At 32.4% G+C, this 24,138-nt stretch overlaps 1 protein-coding gene and 1 long non-coding RNA gene across 2 annotated transcripts; one reads left to right on the top strand and one right to left on the bottom strand.

Moving 5' to 3' along the window:
• Nucleotides 1–91: 91 nt before the first annotated feature.
• LOC106664652 (elongation of very long chain fatty acids protein 7-like) lies at nucleotides 92–21,444 on the top strand. Its single transcript, XM_014390574.2, has 7 exons — nucleotides 92–308; nucleotides 18,931–19,121; nucleotides 19,195–19,293; nucleotides 19,361–19,417; nucleotides 19,484–19,589; nucleotides 19,724–19,860; nucleotides 21,228–21,444. The coding sequence occupies exons 1-7, from the start codon at nucleotides 92–94 to the stop codon at nucleotides 21,393–21,395; spliced, it is 975 nt and encodes a 324-aa protein (XP_014246060.2). The 3' UTR covers nucleotides 21,396–21,444.
• LOC106664654 lies at nucleotides 10,256–10,962 on the bottom strand. The gene is made up of 2 exons (XR_001340213.2): nucleotides 10,673–10,962; nucleotides 10,256–10,473 (listed from the first exon to the last, which is right to left on the bottom strand). It is a non-coding gene; the product is annotated as an uncharacterized LOC106664654 (long non-coding RNA).
• Nucleotides 21,445–24,138: the final 2,694 nt, after the last annotated feature.

Here is a 24,138-nt window from a genome sequence, read left to right as displayed (position 1 = left end):
ATAAAATGGCATGCTAATACCATTCAATCGCAACCTTATAAATAAATCATTATTAACGGAGGAATGGTTCAAAATATGGGTCGGGTCCTAAATGGGCTGGAGGGGGCGGCGGTGGTCTGTTAAAGGTCGGGACGCGAAGTCCCCTCCACCGTCGTGTCTAGGACAAGGACTAACGGAGTATATACGAGTAGCGACTTTCGGCTTCATCCGCCAGTTCGACGGGGATTCAGCAGAGCCGAGCAAAGCAGAGAGAATGGCAGCGACAGCGGTGAACAATTTCAACCACACTTTCTTCAAAGAGAAAGAAGGTAAATCAAATAATGCCGGCATGCTGAATATACTCCGTCAAATCAGTTTCAGACAATTTTTTCACTTTTCGCCCTAAAATCCCTTAAATTCGAGTTAAACTTTAGCATAAAGTGACAAGCATACTCATATTGACTGAATCTTTAACACAATCAAAACATCTAAAAGGTAGATGACCCGGGAAAACTCAGGGTCTTAGGTTTTATAATTTAAAATATTTAAGTCACTATATAGGCTCACTTTAAGTCAGACTATATAGGCACCTAAAAATTTAACCAAACTTGACATTTCAATAGAAAAAAAGTAGCCCTAAGCTAGCAGGCATGTTAAAGATTGACTGCCCTCATATAATCCAAGTGACCAATTAACCAGAATTTAGGTATCAAGCAATGACCCTTAAAATTTAAAAATATATACAAACTCGTGATTTTTAGAACACTTGTACTATCATACTGTTGAGTGATAATTTTTTTTTAAATTATGGGTTGAAAATTCATTTCAAGGGGTACAGGGTACCACAACTCCTCAAATTGTAATATGTATTTGTTCTTCAATTTTTTGTGTTTACGAATGTTTTGTTGGGTTTGTTCGGAACTTGTATCGATGTTTTCATCCTGCTATTAAGTTTTGGCAATACCTTCCATAGAATGTTGAGAGTATCGACATAACTTCCAAGTAAAGCCGAAAAAAATTATCAGGTAATTTATTTAAAATTATTTCATTGGTTTACTTATGAAAGCATTTGTAACTAATTTGTATAAGGTTACACGTTGGAAAACCAATTCGCAACATGAAGAAAATTATTATGATAAATAGTTTAAATATTCATTCAATTATATTACGTAAATTAATCGATATCACATTTAAATAATTTATTCTTTAGTTTATCAATTTTCTTTATTAGCTTCTATTGATCTATTTTTGTTCTTCTCAAATGCATAATTTTTTTAGATAACGTATGTAACTTAACCATTCGATATCTTACATCGATATATATANGAACATCGATATATATATATATATATATATATATATATAAATACTTTATCTATTTGTTTTTACAACTGAGCTGTTACAACTGTATTTTGTATTGACCTGTATACAATTGCTGCTGGAAAAACCTGTGAATTTATCAAAAAACAACTTAACAAATAACAAAGTAAAACTATTCGCGATATATTTTTTTTTCATATATTGGCACTTTTCTGTCTTTTGGTTTAGATTTTTCTGCTGTTGCTGTAGTTGGTGTATGTTTCATTGATCCATATTCAATTACGCGCTGGAAAAACCTATTAAAAATCTGTAAAATGATCAAATAACAATTTAACAAATAACAAAGTAAAACTGGGCGTCGGTGGCCGCAACGGTTTAAGCGTTGAACGGCGCTCATCACTGTAAGGTAAAGGTCCCGGGTTCGAATCCACTGGCCCTACAAATGGGCTTTTTTTCAAAAACACCGGCACCCTGAGGGTCGATATAACCTCTGCAAAAAAAAAAAAAAGTAAATAAATAAACAAAGTAAAACTATTCGCGATATTTTTTTTTCATATTTTGGCACTTTTCTGTGTATTGGTTTACATTTTTTCTGCTGTTGCTGTATTTTTCATTGATCTCTATTCAATTATGCGCTGGAAAAACCTATTAAAAACCTATGAAATGATCAACAAATAACAAAGTAAAACTATTAGCGATATTTTTTTCTCCATATATTGGTACTTTTCTGTCTTTTGGTTTACATTTTCCTACTTTGATGTATTTTTCATTGATCTGTATTCAATGACGCGCTGGAAAAACCGACGATATATTTGTGAAAATAGTCAAAAAACAAACATAAACATTCGCAATTATTTATTTTATGGGTTCATACTTTTTCGTCTTTAGGTTTATTTATAGCTTTGTCTGTATTTTCATTGGTTTGTTATACACTTATACACTTGAAAAACGTATGAGAAACTTGTAAAAATGATTAAAAAATCTAACAAATAAGAAAGTAAAAATATTTGCAATTATTTTTTTATATGTTGGTACTTTTCTGTCTTTTGGTTTATGCTTTTCTGCTGTTGCTATATATTTCATTGATTTTCAGTCACTGGTAAAACCTATGGTAAGCATTGGCAAATCATAAGGAAATAAAGTAACCATTATACCACCGATCAACATAAATAGTCACAGTTATGTATTTTCATGAATTGTTACTTTTCTGTCTTTTGGTGTGTATTTTTCTGCTATTGCTGCATTTTTCGTAGATATGTATTCAATTATTTTGCTGGAAAAATCAACGAAAATGATCAATAAACAAAGCAACCACTCGATATTACCAATTAACAAACGATGTTTTCATAAGTTTGTTCTTTTTCCTGCTTTTGCTTATATTTTTCTTCTGTTAGCGTATTTTACGCTAGTCTGTATAGAAATACATACCGGAAAACCTTATGAGAAATTTTAAATATTCAATCAGTAACCCATTTGATATCACGAGCCGACGTAAATATTCACAATTATTTCTATAACTAATTTGTCTTTTTTTATTAAATAAAACGCCAATTCCATGTGGTTTTTTAAAAAGTAAAGTCATAACTTACTGTTTTACTTATTTTAGTTAAACATTTATTTGCAAATGATGATCTCAAAGCGAGGTAACTAGATTGGTTTTAGTTTGAGAAATTTGAAATAAAAAAAATGTTAAATTAAACATGGAGATAAATGCATAAATAATAATATAATAAAATTTGTTCTATCCCCTATTTTAAACATGTACCTAATTTCTAACAATATTGATTAGGATAATAAATTTGTGGTCAAAGTCGAAATAGTCGTGTACCTATTTTAAAAGAAAATATAATGAAATTTTTTTTTCATGGTAAGCTTTATGATAAAATGTTCTAAAATACTAATATCCATTGTTATACTTTATATTTCTCAAAAATGTAGACTCTGATGATGGTGTAAATTCACAAAACGCCCAAATAAATGTTTAAGTGAGTAATGTTAATGTACTTCAAAAATTGAAAACAAAAAACTACACAGAATTTTAATAGAATTTGAAAAGACAAATCAAGTCTTAAAAATTTCCATGTTATTTGAAAAACACCTACAAGAAGAAATTATTTTTATGAGTTGGTACTTTTTTTGTGTTTTGGTTTATTTTTATACTAACACGTGGCCGATTCGTATAAACTTGTATTCTGGACAAAACTATGAAGAAAAGATTAACTATTCAATCGGTATTAACAATTAGTATAAATATTCAAAACATTCTATTCTGAGCATAGATAAGTTAGGTATTTTCCAGGTTTGTGTCAGTATGTTGATTACTAATTATTAATTTTTATGAACATCACTCAATCTGAAGAAATCCTCCTTTTACTGTGTTATTGTTTTTTATAAGAAAAAACTAATTAATGAATTTGCTCTATTTAAAAGTGGTAATCACGAATTCGGTCCTGGCAATGTAACGATTTCATAAACAACGCGTTTTCCTTTAATTTATTTGTAATTAGTTTAAATGTTCTTTACCGATATTAATATACGAAGGAAACAAACATCGAATGCCATTAAATGAACAGTAAACAGTTTTATGTTCACCGAGAACGGTAATAGTACAAACATCGGTATCTCATAAGTTCATCAAAAATCTATTTTCTATGTGTCAGTCACCCGTGAGCACCCCAAAAAGAAATCTGACGCCACATTGATACCAGTTCGATACAAAACTAATATTAGCGAACGAATTTGAATTTTAAAATAAAGCTACAATTTTAATTCGGTTTGCGGGTATCGAACCGTCGGAAACTAGCCAATGATCAAATGGAAGTGACCTTCCATCTCCTTGCACGCGAGAAACACATCGGCCGCCGGCCATTGAACGAGGTGACTGTGATCAATGCCATGATTCCAACGTGAAAACTATGAGTGGGCGGTTTTCTAAACATGATTTTCACATCAAATATTTATTTTCCGTTTCGGTTTTTGATTCCGGGGAAAAGGATTCGATGGTTAAAATCTACGTAGAGAATGGTGACAAAAGGAAATAAATTAAAACTAACAACATTAAAACGATATCGATTTCATGCAAACCTCTGTTTTTAACGAACGTATCAAAACGATGTACAATAATTAGTTTAAAATCCATTAATTTTAATTATTATTGACGTTAATTGTCTGTTATTGTAAGACGAAAAAGGGAAGGGTTACACCCACAGATTAAAAAACCAGGGAATAAACAATATACACAAATTAATAAACCAGAAAAAGCAGAATAATATACCAAAGATTGCACCTTAAACTCAATTTAATAAATCAAAAAATACACACCACGCATACTCAAATCAATAAACCAGAAATTAAACATCACACACATATATCAATAAACAAAAAAATTCTCAACAAGCACACAAAACAAAAAGTAATTAGCTTGAAAATACACATCAAACCCAAATTAATTAACCAGAAATTGCATAATACACACACACACACACACACACACACACACACACACACACACACACACACACACACAACATGATAAACTAGAAATTAAACATCCCACACATATCAATAAACTAAAAATCACTCATCAAGCACACAATTTAATGAACCAAAAATTACTCATCATACATACAAATTATTAAACATGAAAATACACATCAAACCCAAATTAATAAACAATAAATTACGCGCGCACACATACATACACGCGTTGATATACCAGTAATTAAACATATAAGCAAATTAAGAACGTAGAAATTAAACATCAAACACAAATTAAGAAAACTGAAAAAATATTCATCACACAGAAATTACTATACCAAAAAATACTATTCAAACACACAAATTAATAAACAAGAAAATATACATCAAACCCAAATTAATAAATCATGAATCACGCGCACACACACACACACCCAAACACACAATTAATAAACCAGAAATTACACATCACACACACAAATTAATAAACCAGAAATTAAACATCACCCACTAAACTAATTAATAAACTAAAAAATACAAACTAATAAACCAGAAATTTCACATTAAACTCCACTAATAAATAAAAAACATGTTCATAAATTACTACCACGAATCAACATAAATATTCACAATTAATTACTTTCATTACTTGATACTTTTCTGTCCTTTGGTTTATATTTGTTGTTGTTGTATTTTTCATGTATTCAAATTCAGTTATATGCTGGAAAAACCAATGAGAGATTTGTAAAAATTATCAAAAACATAGTAACCATTTTATATCACTAATCAATATAAATTTGTTATTATAATTTTTTATCAATTATGAGTTGGTAATTTTTTGTATGTGCGTATCTGTTTGTATTTTAATACAGTTACAGTATTTTTCATAGATTTGTATTCAAATACAAACTGGGTAAACTTACGAGAAACTTGTAAAATTTAGCAAGGATTAAGTAACTAAGTAATTCGATATCACCAATCAACGTGGTGTTGAAAATTAATAAACCAGGAATTAAACATAACACAAATTAATCAACCTGAAATTACATATCCCACCCAAATTAATAGACCAGAAATTATGCATCACAGCCATTTAAGGTAAATACTTATTTTTAGTTAAATGATTACATGGGCACAAGTAATATTGAGAAGAAGGTTTGCCAATAAACGCAGGTATTAAACCAGGTATGATAGATTGGAGGTCGATCATTAAAAAAAATGTTATGATGATCTTAATGTAAAATGATCATTTTCTTCTGATCTGAACGGTCACACAATTTTTTGGGGCCAATCCATTTTCTACACACAATCTTTGGAAAGTATGTATCCGTCGAGTCATCCAGTACAGTTCGAGGTCTGAGAGTAGAAGTGAAGAAGGACCTCGACCTAGAGTCGACGGAACCAGTTTTCAAGTGCCATCACAAGACCGCCTGTCTGGACCGCACGATGTTTGAATATGGTCAAACATTTATGCTAATTTTATCGCTCGGTTAGCGAATCTTGAGCCGCTTGTGGACAGTTTAGTTACTTGTCTTCATTTATCATCGTTTGTGTTTGTCTATTGCAGGTCGTTTCGGTCTGCCTATTTTCGCTTTTTTTGGTCCGTCCAATTGTCTAAAATGATCGGAAACGATCAAATTATAGGTTTGTCATTCCGCAGACCCAATGAGGAAAACTCACAATTTCATTCTTTTACTGTACGTGTCGCTTTGTTTAAAAATTCAAAAATGTCACCCAATTCTTCACTAATTCCTACACTAACCAGACTTAAAGAACAAGCCGAATAAGAATTTGTTAAAGAGTAGGACACTTTTTCCAGCGACTCATCAATACAAACATGTGAAATGGTGGGGAGGAAAGGGGACAGATCATAGTCCTCGTTAGTACAATGGGGTCGCGAGTAAGATGCTGGAAAGTAGGCCTGGAATGCATTACCAGGTGGTTTTCCCTAAACAATTCCTGCAGTTCTGAAAGGACCAGAAATTAATATAATAGTAGTTGGAGTAGTTTTAATCGAAATAATCCGTGGTTATTTTAGCCTTAAAACACTTTCTCTCCGATAATACCGACAATTAAACAAAATGAAATACTCATACTGGCATTTAGGTCAACTCCGTTCATTCTTCATCCTGGTCGCCTATTCCCGCTGTGTTTAGTGACAATTTTATTTTAATTGAAACTGAATGCTTTATGTTTCATAACTCTATGCTTTTGAAGCTTGAACATCTTACACTTATTGCCTCTGGTCATTCTGGTCCGTCCGTACTTGTAGATTTGGTCAGGCAAACATGTTTCGGCATTTCTGTATCTCTAGTGTCAAAACGATATTCTTGTTTTTTGTATAATTATCTATTTTTGCGGAACATTTTGCGTATATGTTTTTGAATTGTGAAAGTGTTTAAGAAATCTTTAAAATTCCTGGTTCGTCCAATTTCGCTCGTTTGGTCTGTTAAAAACCTGTCTATATTTTTCCACCTTCAGTGGTAAAAATTATATTATTTTTGCGATTTTACTCTTTATGTTTGCTTAAGCTGTACATTTTGAGTTTGAATACTTTTATTTCCTTTTATAGTTTTGATTGTCAGACGCTTTTTCTACATTTCCATCTTCTATGATAAAATTATAAAAATTATATTCTAGTTGTGTTATTATTTTGGTATGTCAGACGCCTCTTAGCTTTTGTAAATAATATCAATTAAACATCTATGGTTTATGCCGCACTTTTGGAACTTGAGCATCTTGTTTTTTACCGTTTTTGGCAATCTTGGTCCGCCTAATCTCGCCAGTTTGGTATGACAGACACTCCTTGTCTTTTATAAATAATATAAATTTAACATCCTTGTTTTTATACCATACTTTTGGACCTTGAGCATCTTGCTTTTACCGTCTTTGGCAATGTTGGTCCGCCTAATCTCGCCAGTTTGGTCTGACAGACGCTTCTTGGCTTTTATAAATAATATAAATTTAACATCTATATTTTTGTACTACATTTTTGGAGCTTGAGCATCTTGCTTTTATCGTCTTTGGCAATCTTGTTCCGTCTAATCTCTTTGTTTGGTCTGCAAGACGCGTTTGGGTATTTCTTTATTTCCAGTGGTCAAATTTATATTTTACAAGTTTTAAACTGCTCTTTTGGGGCATGAACTAGCTATTTTGATCTTTCAGACGCTTCTTGGCTCTTTAAGTATTTTTTCCACTGTACTTTTGGCGCTTGATGTCTTGCTTTTATGCCTTAGGCAATCCTGGTCCGCCTAATCTCGCTGTTTGGTCTGCAAGACGCGTTTCGGTATTTCTCTATTTCCAGTGGTCAAATTTATATTCTACAAGTTTTAAACTGCTCTTTTGGGGCGTGAACTAGCTATTTTGATCTTTCAGACGCTTCTTGGCTATTTAAGTATTTTTTTCCACTGTACTTTTGGCGCTTGATGTCTTCCTTTTATGCCTTAGGCAATCCTGGTCCGCCTAATCTCGCTGTTTTTGTCTGTCAAAAACGTTTCTACATTTCACCATCTTCTGTGGTCAAAATTATATTCCACTTATTTTACACTGTTCTTCTGGACATTGAACATAGGTTTTATCGTGACATTCTGGTCCGCTTACCTTCGCTGTTTTGATCTGTCAGACGTTTAGCTTTATAAATAATATAAATTTAGCTATGTTTGTAGGTTGGACATATGATTTTTATTGTCTTTGGCAATCCTTAGCCACCTATCTCGCTGGTTTGGTCAAAAGTGTTTCCAAGTTTATCCATCTTCAGTATATTATAACTTAATTAAATGCCGTATTTGTAGATATACTGTACTTTTGGAGCATTTATCGGCTGTCAGTACATCCGCTGGCAGACTTTCTAACAAATTAACGAAGACTGGCAGACTAGGATGACCCGAGACGTCAAACTACTCCACAGATCGCAAAAATTAAATCCCACGGTTAATTAACAAAAACTGAACAAAAGCATTCGGATTTATTAGGTCTTTTTGCAATTTGCGAAGAAATTCCTAGGGTGGGAAAGCGTTTTGAACCAAACGGGAAATTATATATTAAGATTGAAATTCTACGAAACACAGGGCTATAGTTCTATTTTTCTTAAATAATTGGAAGTAATTTTTTTCGTAAATTCAGCTAATTCTTTCAATTTCTTTGTTTCCTAATAGCCTGCGGATAGGGCAATTTTCTTCAAATCTACGGTTCAAATCTAATTTTCTTTTATGGCATAAGGGCAATTACACAACAAGGCAATTCAAAATAAGTGGTGCAAAGCTGCTCGTTGACAGTATCCAAAATAGTTATTTCCAAACAAATATCAACTTAGTTGTACTTCACATATCTGCTCTACTTTGATCTTCAATAAATACAACAGAAAAGTTCAAATTAGATTAATTTTGTTATCTAGATTTCTATGGTGATATTTGATTCAAGGTTTGGAAACACCATGAGAAATATTTTACCTCGTTTTGTTAATACAATCAAGAATGATATAATGACTAAATTACTTGTCATTAAGCTTGCTTCTTTTTTTTTTAAATTTAAACCTTTAATCTTTGCAAATGTACGCTCTTGGGTTTATATTCTCAAATGGTTAATCATTAAGGCTAAGGCCGGCAGTTCGGTTCTCACCGGTTGAATTAACTTCTTACCCGATGGGAATTGTCCAATTCTAATATGAAAAGAAAAATTGAGATATCGCGATATATCACACAAGATCTTCCACCTCAAGTGGAACATCGAGGAGAAATATCCGTTTTGTTGGGCGTGTCCAATTTTCAACGCTTACGGCTTGTTACAGCTTTTGTTGTCCCGTACTTTTGTACCCAAGTTTCTTTTTTCCCTCCAGCATTTACAAAATACGGTTTATGCCATAAAACCGTTAATAATTTTATGTTATTTTGAGTAGTTGGAACAGCTGAATTTTTTTAATCAGCTTCACGGCCTAAAATTATCTGGCTAATATAATCACATTCTAATAATACAGTTCAAAATTCGGATCGGAAGTATGAGCATAGTTAAATCCATAAAACGTTATGCTTCAAGGCCAATTAATTATTGATAAAACTTATTTATGGTTTTGGTTCAAAGTCGGTTTCAGTAACAAAAAAAAAATAAATTGTGATAATGTGATATCCTTTTTTTAATTTCAAAAATCTAACCTATATTGTTAAAATCTAAAATTTAAACCGTGTGTTTTTAAATATACCCAAAATAAAACTGTTGATACCGAACTTCATTCAACCACGTTAAATTTGATTAACAAATTAAATGATTTTGAAATGTTTTATTTCTTTAAAATATTTTTCATATATTATAATTTTTTTTTTAAATATAGTTCATATTTTGGCTTATCCTAGTGATGGCGGTTGAAACGAACTTAGAATTAGAACCAAAATGTCGATTATGAGGCAGAGACAGTGTTAAAATAAAACCTAACAAGCCGGAAAATTTCATATGTTTTACGTTTTTATAGTTAAAAAATTAGTCGTCGACTTTTTTTTTTGTTTATTTGTTTCGGTTAGTTTCTGTGATTTTTAGTGTTTAGGGATAGAGAGAAAAAATTCCAAGTACGAAGTATTGGACTTGACGTGAAGCTGAAGCCCAGGAGAACTCGCCATTTTAACCTTATTTTTTTAATTCAAAGGGACAAAATCCGGTAAGGTCATTCCAACGTTAGTTTCAATATCTTGATTAGTTTTTTAAATTCAACTGGAAAATTTAAATTGGTTATTTTTATCAGGAAAAATTGAAAATGGAATTATGTTACAAGATAACACTCGTTTAATTAAATAATTAATTGCATTCATGAGATGAAAATTGATTGTAATTTCCATATTTTTTTCTTTTTCGTAACTTTTTTTCATATTTCCATGGCATATTAAATAAATAACTCAGTCAATATACGTACATGTAAATGTAACCAGTTGGATCCTTTAAGTTTAATTTATTTTCTGTCATCGTATTCCTGAAAAGCTTAATTCATTCATACGATAAGTCCAATCATTCACTTGTTCACGAACTTTTTAAAATAATTTTTTTATTGGCTTTAAAAGAAATTTTATTTTATTCCACTATGATCATATCAAACGATGTTTCTAATATGGATTTAATTATTATTATTTTGATTTTTTTTATACATGGTATCAGCCTATTTTAAAAGATGCTTAAAAACAGCTGATGGTTGTCATTTTTTGATAAAGTAAAAGCATGGTATCAAATATTCAAAATAAAATGTTATCGCACTGATAATGGTATTTTATTGTATGTCGATGCTTCTAGAATCCAAACAAGAATTTTAGGCCTTTATGAATAATTTAAATTAAATAATTGTTGAAGTATAATGCTTTATATTTTCCAATGCACATTTGGGGCATGAACTTCTTGATTTTAACGTCTTTGGCACTCTTGGTCCGCTTAATTTCGCTACTTTATCGACTGATAATGGTATTTCATGGCATATCGATGCTTCTAGAAATAAATAATCTAGGCAAGAAGTTTAGGCCTTTATGAATAAATTAAATTGAATTATTGTTGAAGTATAATGCTTTAAATTTTATACTGTCCATTTGGGGCATGAACTTCTTGATTTTAACCTGTTTGGTACTACTGGTCCGCCTAATTTCGCTACTTTAGTCGGTCAGTCACGTTTCGATATTATTTATCTATCTTCAGCGTTCAAATTTATTTTTATTGCGTGCATCCTGGTAAGCGTATTGTCGCCTGGCGCGTTTCTGCATTTCTCTATTTCCAGTGTCAAAATTATTTTCTAGTTGTTTTACACCGGTCTTCTGAGGCTTGAACACCTTGGTTAGGACATTCCAAGTCTTCTGGTTCGCGTATCTGGTTTGGTCTGTTTTTGTCTGTCAGAAGTTTTTAGTCATTTTGCCATCTTCTGCGGCAAAAATTATATTCTTTTTTTAATTAATGCTCAGTTCTGTAACACTGTGCAATTGGAGCTTGACCACCTGGCATTTAACGTCTTCCTGGTCCGCCTAATCTCGCTGGTTCGGTCTGCAAGACACGTTGCGACTCTATCTCTGTCGTCAAAATTGTATGGTCGTTTTCCATTGTGCTCTTATATCGTCTCAGATCGTTCTGACCAGCTTATTTTCTTTGTTTTGGTCTATCAGATGCTTCTTGGCTAAATAAAATAAATTTATCGCTCTATATTTTTTCCACTGTATTTTTTTTTTTTTTTTTGCTGGGGCTTCCGACATCTAGGTCATTTCAGCCCCCCACTTAGTCTATATTCTATATTCTATACCCGTTCAAACACAACATTCATACAAATAAGTACATTCATACACTTAAATACATCCATACAGTACACTCATTCCGTTTGGTCGGTGGAGTACTTGATATTCCTCCACCGACCTACACTTAAACTAAACTAGATTGGGGTCGATGGGGTACTTTTATAAATATTCCGCCATCGACCCCGAACACACACTCACTCGCTTTCATCGTTCGAGGGGCGATGATGACGTTATATACACCCTCACCCCTCGCCATTCACGCTAATAAATACATGCACACAGACAAAACATATAGACACATAACACATAAGACATACTATATTCAATAAAAAAACCCCAATTTCCCCTAAAAAGCGGAACAGGGGACTCTGAAACTCGCTACCATGCTCGAGAACTCTTCTTAAGTCCGGCGGCATGCCTACACGCTCTCTGTATGGAGCCAGGCATGACACGCCTCTATTATGTGGAACACATCGAGCAACCTTTCTCTACATAAGGGGCACCTGCGCGGGCTTTGGCCCAAAAGCAGGTGCCCATGTGTCAACCGCGTATGGCCAATCCTCAGTCGGGTGAGGACGTATTTTTTATTATAACACCTTCCATTTATTATCACTCACTCTGGGGGTCCCAATCTCCTGGTTTGGTCAGTTAAATACCTATTGGCCACCATCTTCCATGGCCAAATTTATATTATTGTTGCCTTTGAACGCACTATCTTATGTACTTTTGGAGCTTGAACACCTTACTTTTGCATTTCAATTTTTCCTGATCCGCCTTTTCTCGCTGTTTTTGTCAGCTTGAAGCGTTTTTACATTTTGCCATATTCTGTGACAAAAATTATATTCTTGTTGTAGTATAATGTTTATGTTTTTTTGCACTATATTTTAGACACCTTCTATATCAGTTCAGATCGTTCTGGTCCGCCCATTCTCGCCGTTTGTGTCTTTCAGAATCGTTTCGGTATTTTACCATCTTCTGTGGCCAAAACTTCTTGTTGTAGTATAATTTTAATTACACTGTATAATTGAAGCTTGAACATTTTGCATTTAACGTCTTTGGCATTCTTCGTCCGCCTAATCTAGCTGGTTTGGTCAGAAGCGTTTTTTTTTTTTCATTTCGCCATTTTCTGTGGTCCAAATTATATTCTAGTTGTTTTACACAGTGCTTCTAGTTCTTCAACGTAGTTTTAATCATCTCAGATCATTCTGGTCCGTATATTCTCACTATTTTGATCTTTTATACTTTTCTTGCTCCCTAGCCAACCCTTACTTTTATTGACTTGGGTCTTCCTGGTCCGTAAAATCTCGCAGGTTTGGCCTGTCAGACGCGTCTTGGCTTTATACGAACTTCTGTTGACAAATTTATATTATTGTTGAAATTTAATACACTACGATTTTTTTTCGCTGGAACTTTAACTTTTGCTTCCATCGTCTTAGGAAATCCCGGTCCGCTTAATCTCGCCGTTTTTTTCTGCCAAATGTTTCTGCATTATCGCCATCTTCTGTGATCAAATGTGTATTCTGGTCCGCTTATTCTCGCTATTTATATACTGTTCAGACCCTTCTGGACATCTTTGCTGCTAATAATAAATTATCTGGCTAATATAATCACATTCTAATAATACAGTACAAAATTCGGATCGGAAGTATGAGCATAGTTAAAACCATAAAACGTTATGTATTGTGTTGTTGGCGAAAATTATCTACCTTATGATAAGTAATAAATCGTCAAATACCACACCAAATTGCCAAAATTCTAAATGTAACCCTGCAGGAAATGTACAATTTGTCAGTCCAAGGAAGAAAATGTATCACGATCAGTAAAAGAGGTTCGAACTCTTGACAAAAGTTTTATATTCTTAATTAAAAATTACAGACACAACGACCTTTTATGCTTAGCTAAGTAGAAAATGTTACCAGCGTCGCGCAACGGCTCAGCTTAGTTTCCGAACGGTTCAGAGATGTTGCGAAACAAAACAAAAATAGGTGTGTTCCTTCCCGTTCAGATGGGTAACATTGGCGACATTGAAAAAATTTGGACTAGATCGCAAACGTTAATCTGAGATAATCCATCACAAAGTGGAATTAAACTTAAAAACAAATCGATAATTTGCAAGGGTTTATGTTGATTGTACCGATAAATAAAAATGCAAATAAAAGAGCTTGTGGCAATAGTAAAAGCTGAGAATGATTTAAGCTACAATCTTAAAAACAACGATTGTTTAAATTTAAATATTTTTCTTCACATTATGAACAAGAGGCTTCAAAATAACTCTAAGACGTCCTGAACCTATTTCTGAAACACGATCTGTCTTCAAATTTTAGGTATGCCAAAAGGTCATTGTCATAAATGGTACATTCCATTAGTCACTGTATTCTTCGTTTCATTTCCTTTGGCTGTCAAGTAAAATCGATCGGCAAATTCCTTCATTATTTCTGAAGGATGTTGCATTTCTAAGTCACTGAAACTGGACAGACCCAGTTTCTGAATAAAATCATCAGTAAAATCATGACTGAGCAAAACTGTCACCTTGACCTTAAATCCATTCAGCAGCTAGACAACTGCCTTAAAAGGTAAAAAAGGCAAATTTATTAGTTTAAAAAACAAAAACAAACAAGCTATCCTAGCCTCCAGGGAACTTTATGCTTAGTCCCGATTTAGAACTGAGAATACCATAAAAACAATAAAAAACAGCATCTTTGGCATTCCAGGTCCGCCTGTTCTCGCTGGTTTGGACTGCCAGACACGGTTCGGTATTTTTCTATCTCCTGGGGTCATATTCTAGTTGTTTTACACTGTATTTAAGGAGGTTGAACATCGTTTTCATATTCTCAGGCCATGCTGGTCCTGTGTTCTTCACCATTTTGGTCTGTCAGACACGTTTTAGCTTTATAAATAATATAAATTTAACATTATATGTTTTTTCTCTGTACTTCTGTCGTTAGGACGCCTTGTATTTAACGATTTGAGCATTCCTGGTCCGCCTAATCTCGCTGGTTTGGTCTGTTAGAAGGTTTCGGCATTTCGCCATCTCCAGTGGTCAAAATTATATTGTAGTTATTTTACACTGTACTTTTGGAGCTTGAACATCGTTTTTATAGTCTTAGGTCATTCTGGTCCATTTTATCTTCACCATTTTGGTTTGTCAGACGCTTCTTTGCTTTTGTAAATAGTTAATTAAGGTTTTTAGTTGAGATGAAAAAAAGTTAATGGCACAAGAGGGATTCGAACCCACGACCTTCGGCTAGATACGCCGCTGCTCTACCACCTGAGCTATCGTGACCTCGATCCACTCGAACATCAACTCCCCATCTCAACCCCACCCTATGAGTTTTCCCTCCTTTTGCCATTTTTCAAATGTCGTGTAATCGGTTTGGATTCTCGACGACAATTGAAATTGATGTCCGAGTGGATCGAAGTCACGATAGCTCAGGTGGTAGAGCAGCGGCGTATCTAGCCGAAGGTCGTGGGTTCGAATCCCTCTCGTGCCAATAACTTTTTTGTCATCTCAACTAAAAACCTTAGTTAATTGTCTTGTATTAATTGGTCAAGCGGACCACGAAAATAGTGAATTAATTTGTAAATAATATAAATTTAACATTCTATGTATTTACACTGCGCTTTTGGAGCTTGTGCATCTTGCTTTTACCGTCTTGGGCAATCTTGGTCCGCCTAATCTCGCTGATTTGATCTTCCAGACACGTTTCGACCTTTCTCTATCTCTAGTTGTCAACATTATTTTCTAGTCACTGTTTCTAAATGTTTTATTATTTTTATTATTTTCTAATTGTTTTAATTTGTATTTTTGGAACTTGAACACCTTAATTTTGATTTGTCTGGTCATGTTGATCCACCCATCTCGCTGGTTTGGGTTGTGAGAAACGTTTCGGAATTTCTCCATCTCCAGCGGTCAAAATTATAATGCTTGAATTTTTACCCGGCTCTTTTGAAGTGAAATTTGACCAATTTAGAACTTAGAACACCGCTTTTAACGACTTCAAATGAGTGATTTATTAAGAATTCGACCTGAAGTTTGTATTTCCTTTAGGGCGAGTTACAATCGCACAAATCCTCCAACTATACGACAGAAGAAAAGCTAAACAGGAGAAAGACGTGTTGAATCTAAAGTTAAGTTAAAGATAAGTCCTTTGAGGAAAACTAATTTTTAGGTCAATGTTTAATATACAATGTTTAAGTTACAGTTCTCAAACAAAAAATTTGGTAAAAAAACTAGTTTTTGTAAGTAAAAAAACTCATACGTTGATACTACAACATTGACCCAGTCACACGAGCCCACTGACCGGCTCAGAAAAACTGGTTCGCCGGTGATAGCACGTCAATTTAGAGCGATATGCCCTTCGGGATAAGGCGAGCTTTTTTTTTAGATTATTTTCTTACTTTCCTTGTTCCCACAGTCTAAAGATTAAAAATACAATTGTATAAGGTAGCCCGCAATCATTGACTACCGTCGACTCGGCAATTTTTTCTTCAAATTGTCTTTGTTTTGCCGTGATTTTGTAGTTTAGGATATCGATTGGTGATTTATGATCAAATGAATAAATCCGCCGAAACGCGTATTATGAAACTAAAACCCACTGGCAAAAAATTTTCTTTGTTTTTCCTAATCGAAAAAACAACAATCGCTGAAAGGAAAAAATTGTGAAATAACGTCGTTAGTAAAACGAATTGTGCGACCTGTAATAGCCCCTTTTGGCTTTTGATATGTGCAATTTCCCATAAATTATCCTTGCAATCGTTTGTTCTTGTCAAGAATTCCTAATTTGATCCATTAATAAAATTATAACGAGTAATAGAGGTGTGGAAACGTTTTCAAATATTGTCTATGGTAAATAATCATAAAGATCTTTTTTATATATTTTTTAAGTGGTACACCAGGAAGAGTCGGGCTTACCGAAACGGTTCGTAATACAAGATAAACAAACCCGAGGACCTCAATTTTTATGATAAAAAAAGACGAGAAGTTGGTTGCCAATGTCGCGTCTAACCCACTTTTCCCTTGAAGATCATCAGCCAAGGTTGCACCAGGAGGGCGTTCACCTTTTTATTTATTTATTTACACGAGTAGATGCCCAAAATGCAATTTAAAAAAATTTAAATTTAAACAATTTAAAACTTTAATTATACATTTGTAAAAGATTGAACGACAAACAATTGTTAACAGCCTATTTATAGAGTATAAACATAATATTAATTTATTATAATTATATACTAAGCAGTATATACAAATCTTATATTCTGTTAAACAGTGATAGAACTAAAACTTCCAATTATAATTTTTTTTTAAAGTAACAATCTAATTATTTTGATATAATCTAATGGTTTATAAAAAAAAAACTACTGAACATATCCATTTGTGGAAATATTTGAATAAAGTTATCAACTATTTTTTGGAGTTGGTTGATACCAGAATGAAAAAAGATAATCATAAGGAATGAAGAATATAGATGATTATTTGATTATTGAGTGAAACTCAGAAATTTAAGTGAGAAAGTAATAAAGAACAATCGAGTCCATTATTTATTAAGTTATTTTTTTAAATAAACACGAGATTTAAATGAAAATAAATGAGCAGTAGATTGGAGATGAGGAATATATGAGGAATGAGTACTAAATTGAATTTTAATTGGAAGGAGATAAATTTAAAGAAATTATTTTGAACTTTTCTGAAGAATGTTTCTGATAGAGAAGATAAGGAGACAAGACAGGAGAAGAGAATTCAAGATTAGAATGGACAAAGAGTAATAGAATTGTTTAAAGGCAAGTAATGCAAAATATAAAGCCTAGCAACTAAGAAGATTTATTTACTATCGATGAATGTAGCGAAAAAGACATATTGGGCTGAAACGTGACTCCTAGGTCTTTAATATAATCAACAGGTAAAACAATATTATTATCATTATTATAATAGGAACAGAATTTTACATAGGTTTTTGAAGCATTTATAGTCAAACCATTTTTATTAAACTAATGAATTATTCCTGCGAGACTTTTCTAAGAGAACCTGAGCACTCGAAAATTCGTGGTAAATTTTGAGATCAACTACAACAAGAAAAAAAATTAACAGAAGCATTGGAAGAATCAAAATCGTTAAAAATAAAAAAAACAATAGTGGTCTTAAATGAGACCCCTGTGGAACACCAGAGCAAGCGTGATTTCATTAGCAAGAGAAGAACGAATTTTAACAATTTGAAACTTTTCTCTTATAATTCTACTTAATGCCTTACTTAGGATATCTATTCGAAAGTATGTGTATGACTTTTATGCAGATCGAGCTTTGCAGCGAACCCAGATAGCCCAAACTTACACCTATGGTATAGATGATTGATTTGTCGGTTAATTAAATTTTATTGTAACTTTTGACAACAATTTAACAATAGTATTATTTAAACAAAAAAAATTATAATTAAAACTGAAATACATAATTTTCAGAAATCATGAGATGTGGTCTGGTGTGATGTAGGTTTCAGAAAAACATTTTCTTTATCGTGCCAACGTTTCGATCTTTATTGAGATCATCTTCAGGGCTCAAAGTGTTTTNACAAACACTTTGAGCCCTGAAGATGATCTCAATAAAGATCGAAACGTTGGCACGATAAAGAAAATGTTTTTCTGAAACCTACATCACACCAGACCGCATCTCACAAATTTTCAGAATATTTTGCATATAATAAAACAAGTTTTTAATTGGTTAATTGGTTTTTAATTGGTTTTGTTCTAACCAAATTGCTTTAATATTTTCTTTTGGTATATGTCTTTATTTAATTTTAAAAAGTCCTTCTATAAAAACAACCTTACAAGTTTGTTTGTATGGGCATGACAATAAAATAATTTTTTATAAACAATTTTAAATAAGTTATCGGTTTAACTTTTAATATTTTTTTTTTTACAGAGGCGATGATAAGTACTTGGTCAGTAGTATCATCACCAGTTCACATGGCTGTTATATTGCCGCTCTATCTGCTTTTTATATACAAGACTGCGCCCCAGTTCATGTCTACGCGGAAACCGTATGAGCTTAAGAAGACGATTATGGTCTACAATTTGCTGCAAATCCTAGGAAACGCTTATATGGTCGTTGTGGTAGGTTTATTGATTTTACCAAATATGAAAACTCAACTGTTAAAATGACTAACTGTATTTCAAATTATTTCAGTATGTTAATATGATGCGGAACAAGCCATTTTCTTTCTGGAGTAATGTCTGTTATCCAGTGTCGGCTGTGCAAAATTTCGACCCCCTTGCCAAAATTGAGGTATAATTAATTAAGGTAATCCAATGGAAGTGCAATAATATTCAAGGCAATCTTATTTTTATTCCAGCTTTTAAACGGAATGTATTTGTACTACACAAATAAAATCGTCGATTTACTTGATACGGTATGTTTAAATATTTGTTTTTTTCAAGTCTAATATCATTAAATGTAAATTGAATTTTGTTTTTAGGTGTTCTTTGCTCTTAGGAAAAAAGATTCTCAAATTACATTTTTGCATGTATTTCATCACATAACAATGATTGCTAGCACCTGGCTCTCAGTATTTTATATCAGAGGTAATATTTAAAAACCTAAAACTTAAGTTTAAGAAAAGCACATCAAGTAGTACAAATGCAACTTAATATATCACATATATATACAAAATCTATGAATTGTATCTTTTAAGTTACTATTTTTTCTTAATTTTCAGAGGAAATAAGTGCTGTATTTGCAGTCACTAATGCTGTAATCCATGTAGTAATGTACTCTTACTATTTTCTTTCGTCACTGGGGCCAGCTGTACAAAAGCACCTCTGGTGGAAGAAGTACATCACCAAGATGCAAATTGTAAGTACCTTTAAATGTCAAATATATGTGGCTATTTATGCCAGTTGCTATTAATTAACATTTGTCTCAGGCTCAGTTTGTTTTCGTCCTGTCAATCCTTGGTAAAATGTTGTTCGAGGGTTGCAAGTGCAACATGCTTTTCTGGGGCATATGGGCATTCAACGTCTCGGCCTTTTTAGTACTCTTTTCCAACTTTTACATTCAATCTTATACCAAAAAATTGAAAACCAAATCATCGTAGAGAATGCTATTGTGCTTGGGATTATTATTATTATTATTTAGAAATTACCATTTAGCATATAATAGTTTTCCTACATGCCAATTGTTTTCATTCCCTACGAAAGATGTTATATTTATTAACTCATTATCTTAGTACATTTATTTTTAATTATCAATTCATTTACATTACTACACATTTAAAATTTATAATTTTATTCAATTGTTTGTTTTATGTCATTGTTTTATGACATGAAATATGAAATTAACACTATTTGTTATTATTTATTTTAAATTATTAAATCATTTTACTTTAATTCTTAAAGAATAATTTTGATCAACAAAAAATAAGTAAACGTTAACAAGATTAACAAAAAATAAATCAACAACGTTAAGTACAATGTTTAAACAGATAATAACTATTTCCTCATTAATTTTAATTGTATTTATAGTCTGACCATATTTTTGATATGTGAAAAACATACAGAAAAAATATTTCAATTATGTGTGAAATCTAATTGGAAAATCTTTAAATTGAGGATTATTTTTGTAATTTTATTTCTCAAAATTTTAAACCACCTTTTGTTTGTTTTTATGTTCCATCCAATGACACATTTAATAATGTATCTGTGATAACTAACAAATGATAACATTTCAGTCATGAAATGTGAAAAAATCATATGTAATTAATATTTGTATTATATTTGTGTTGTATTGCATGTAAATGTTCGTCCCGAATTTCTTTCCATGTGGTGTAAACGTGAAAAATATGAAAAGTGTTCTTGCATGCGTACAGGTTACATTTGTGTAAAATCGAAAAGCATTTAAAAATAGGTTCATATAAGATAAATCATGACAACTAGTTCCTAAGCCACTGTGTATCGTGTATTTTTTAAAAATAAATGTAATCATTCGCCTCTTATATACAAATTTTATAAAAAAATTATTTTAACTAAAATAAAATAAAATATATAAATAAAAACAAATTGTATAAAAAAATCAACCACAGAGCTAAATAATAAGTTGTTATATTAAATAAACAATTATTATATTAAAATATTATAAAAAAATGTATCTTATTTTTTTCTTTATCCCCTTCTTTATTTTATTTGAATGTTGCAAATTCTTTTTAATGGTGTGCTGTTTTTCAGGCTCAGTTCATCCTGTTTCTAACTTTACTCGCCAAAATGAAAGTTGACAGATGCGATTGCAGCACTTTGTTTTGGACTCTGTGGATATTCAACACAACTTCCTTCTTGGTACTATTTTTACATTTTTATTGGAGAAATTACAACAAACAGTTGAAGAAGAATAGTTGAAGTACTACAAGGAAGTTAAAGAGGCCAAATATAGATTTAAAAAAAGTTAGTCGATTTTTTTTTTTTAATTTGCATTACTGTAAAAGTATAAACAAAATGATGCTTTGTTAAATTATTGTAAGGTACGAGATATATTGTACAATATTTGATTTTTAGTCGTTTAGTTCAAATAAATTTAAGTTCAAGAATTTTCTAGTTTCTGTTTGTACTTTAAATTTTAATATGGATGAAACAGGACCAAAAATATAAATTAATATTTTATCGATGATGATGGTAGATACTAGGAAGCGGGGTTTGAGCTCCTCGGGCGCTGCATCCTTCTGGCTAATGGTATCTTTCTAGTTATCTAGTTTGATTTTCGACTCAATCCTTCCTCTCAGAAGCATTAGGTCATTGACAGACCCTACAATTTTATTCGCGATTGGGGCTGGATTGTACGATTAGGATTGGGATTGGGGTAGGAAGAAGGTAGGACATGAGATTAGGGTTTAGGAGGTGAGAGGTACTGCTTCTGTTCCTCCGTAACTCTCTTTCCGTCAGTTTGATGAGCCTCATGAAGATGGAAAACTGGAGTTGAGTATTAGAGACTATTAGACATACCCGTTCAAACTCCAATTATTTTATCACTTGTACTGTACATTGAACTGCAGCAATTTTATTTATTAACTGAATCTTTTTGACATCATGACCTGTCCTCTTCAGTGTTAATTAAAGTGGACTTCCCAACAGTTAAATAATTGTAATGTATTATGTATGCAATGTATTTATTATATAAAAATGTATGTATTTTATATTATATAACATTTTCTAATTAATATTTTATATTACATTGTTTTTCCCCCCTAAGAACCATAAACGCCCTAGATAATTTAATATGAGTAAAAAGTGAATCCAGAAATAATATAATCAGGATTTATTACCAATGCACAGCCAGACATTGCAAAGTTGCAAGTACAACTGATGGGAGCACTTGAATACATCACAGTACCAAATTTGAACATCAGCTTTAAGCTGAAAATTGCAAAACCAAATCTGCCTTCATATGGAATTTCGAATACTCAATCAAGGAAAATTAACGGATGTCCTTGAAAAAGAAAATAAAAAGGAGAAGAAAAAGAAACCCTTGTGGACACATATCAGAGACGTTTGTTGATAGAGTGAAAAGTAATAAGCATAAAGGTCAACAAAAAAATTATGCTAGTCCAATAAAATAGCTGTTTGTAAAAACAGAATGTATAGAGTACACAACTGAGGACAAAATACAACTGCTTCAACTTATTGTTAGACAGATAATGAAGATCAAATATGATGTAGAACTCATCAGTGCGCTGTAAGTACAAAAAAATATAGTTGAATATCTACAAATTCTAAGTTCTACAGTCAATTGATTATATAAATCTATAAAAATATAACAAAAAATTATAAGTATATTCAAAGACTTAAAAGATATGGATGTCAACTTATTGTCAAGTTCTAAGTTGAAGGTTAAGATATCAGTCCTTATTTATTGTTATTTTTCTATGTTTTATAAGTTGGGGATGGTGTTTATATTTTCTGTATTTATTATTTGATTGCTTTTGTAATAAGTTTATCAATTTATTTTTGAGAATTAAGAACTGGAAGTTATGTTTTGTCATCCAGGAAAAGGCGATTTCCTTTACAGTGCCATATTGGTTTTCTCTTGAAGAATGTGAATGAACCAGGTAGAAAACAATTATTTTCAAAGTTGTTTGACAAGGTAGAAAGTGATTGTGTTCCTTCGTTTCTCCTACGTTTTATACGATAAAAATTATTTTAAAACGAGACAGATTATCGCCGAATGTTGCCAATTCGAAACAGAACAGAAACTAAGCCGAAGTTCGAAAAACCAACTCGCGGAATTCTGTAACGGTCGGATTTGGCTGCCGGAGAATTGCCAACTACGACTATATGGAATAATTCACAGTTTGACAGGCCAGCGATCGGTGACACAACCTATTCATAAGACTAGAAAGTTGCTAGCTAGTTTTTGTCATGTGAACAATAGAGGCGCCCGATCGCCATGGCCAAGTATCATAACCGAACATTCCTCCGGTTTAATGTTAGGACCGTTTTTGCTCTGGACTATGATGAATAGAGAAATTATTAAATTATCTCTTATTTTATACGTTCATTTTGCAGTATTAAATTATAATTTGGAGTTTGGTCGTTTCCGATCGCTTTTGATATTCCTAACTTCACTGCTTTGGTTTGGCAGACGCGTTTCGGCTTCTCGCCATGTTCAGTAGTTATCAGGGTATATGAAGGGAAAGGCACTGACAAGCCGTCACATCAGACCAAAACATGGAAGGTAGACAAGCTAAAAATCATCCGAAACGACAACAAACTGGTTCATCACCCCGCACACCTTACAAGGAAACTCACAATAATTTTTTTTTTAAAATAATTTCCAGTACATTTTAACTTAAATTCGGCACAATGATAAAGGTAATATATACACAATTAAGAACAAGAAACTATTTAAATTAGGCTTGTATTACTATCACTGTCACTGTCAGTTGATAGGAGATGCTGCGGACACTGTCTTTTTTGCCGGCAAAGAGGGTTTGAGGGAATAGTCCAGAAATAGTCGGGATGCCAATTGGTGAATTTCAGTATTTATGGTGCTTGGGAGGGTTTTATGAAACTTGCGGTAACGGGAGTGCAAAGTGTAACCTCGGACAAAAGGAATTTGGTTAATGGTTTATTTCGAGAGACACATAAA

Source organism: Cimex lectularius, unplaced genomic scaffold (genome assembly GCF_000648675.2).
Source record: "Cimex lectularius strain Harlan isolate CLEC.00 unplaced genomic scaffold, Clec_2.1 scaffold13, whole genome shotgun sequence".
Lineage (NCBI taxonomy): Eukaryota > Metazoa > Arthropoda > Insecta > Hemiptera > Cimicidae > Cimex > Cimex lectularius.
This window is presented reverse-complemented; position numbering and strand designations above follow the sequence as displayed.

Coding starts and splice junctions, on each gene's coding strand:
- LOC106664652 (XM_014390574.2), top strand. CDS start 92: ATGGGCTGGAGGGGGCGGCGGTGGTCTGTTAAAGGTCGGGACGCGAAG. Junction 19,122..19,194: donor ACGCTTATATGGTCGTTGTG/GTAGGTTTATTG, acceptor AAATTATTTCAG/TATGTTAATATGATGCGGAA. Junction 19,294..19,360: donor ACCCCCTTGCCAAAATTGAG/GTATAATTAATT, acceptor TTTTTATTCCAG/CTTTTAAACGGAATGTATTT.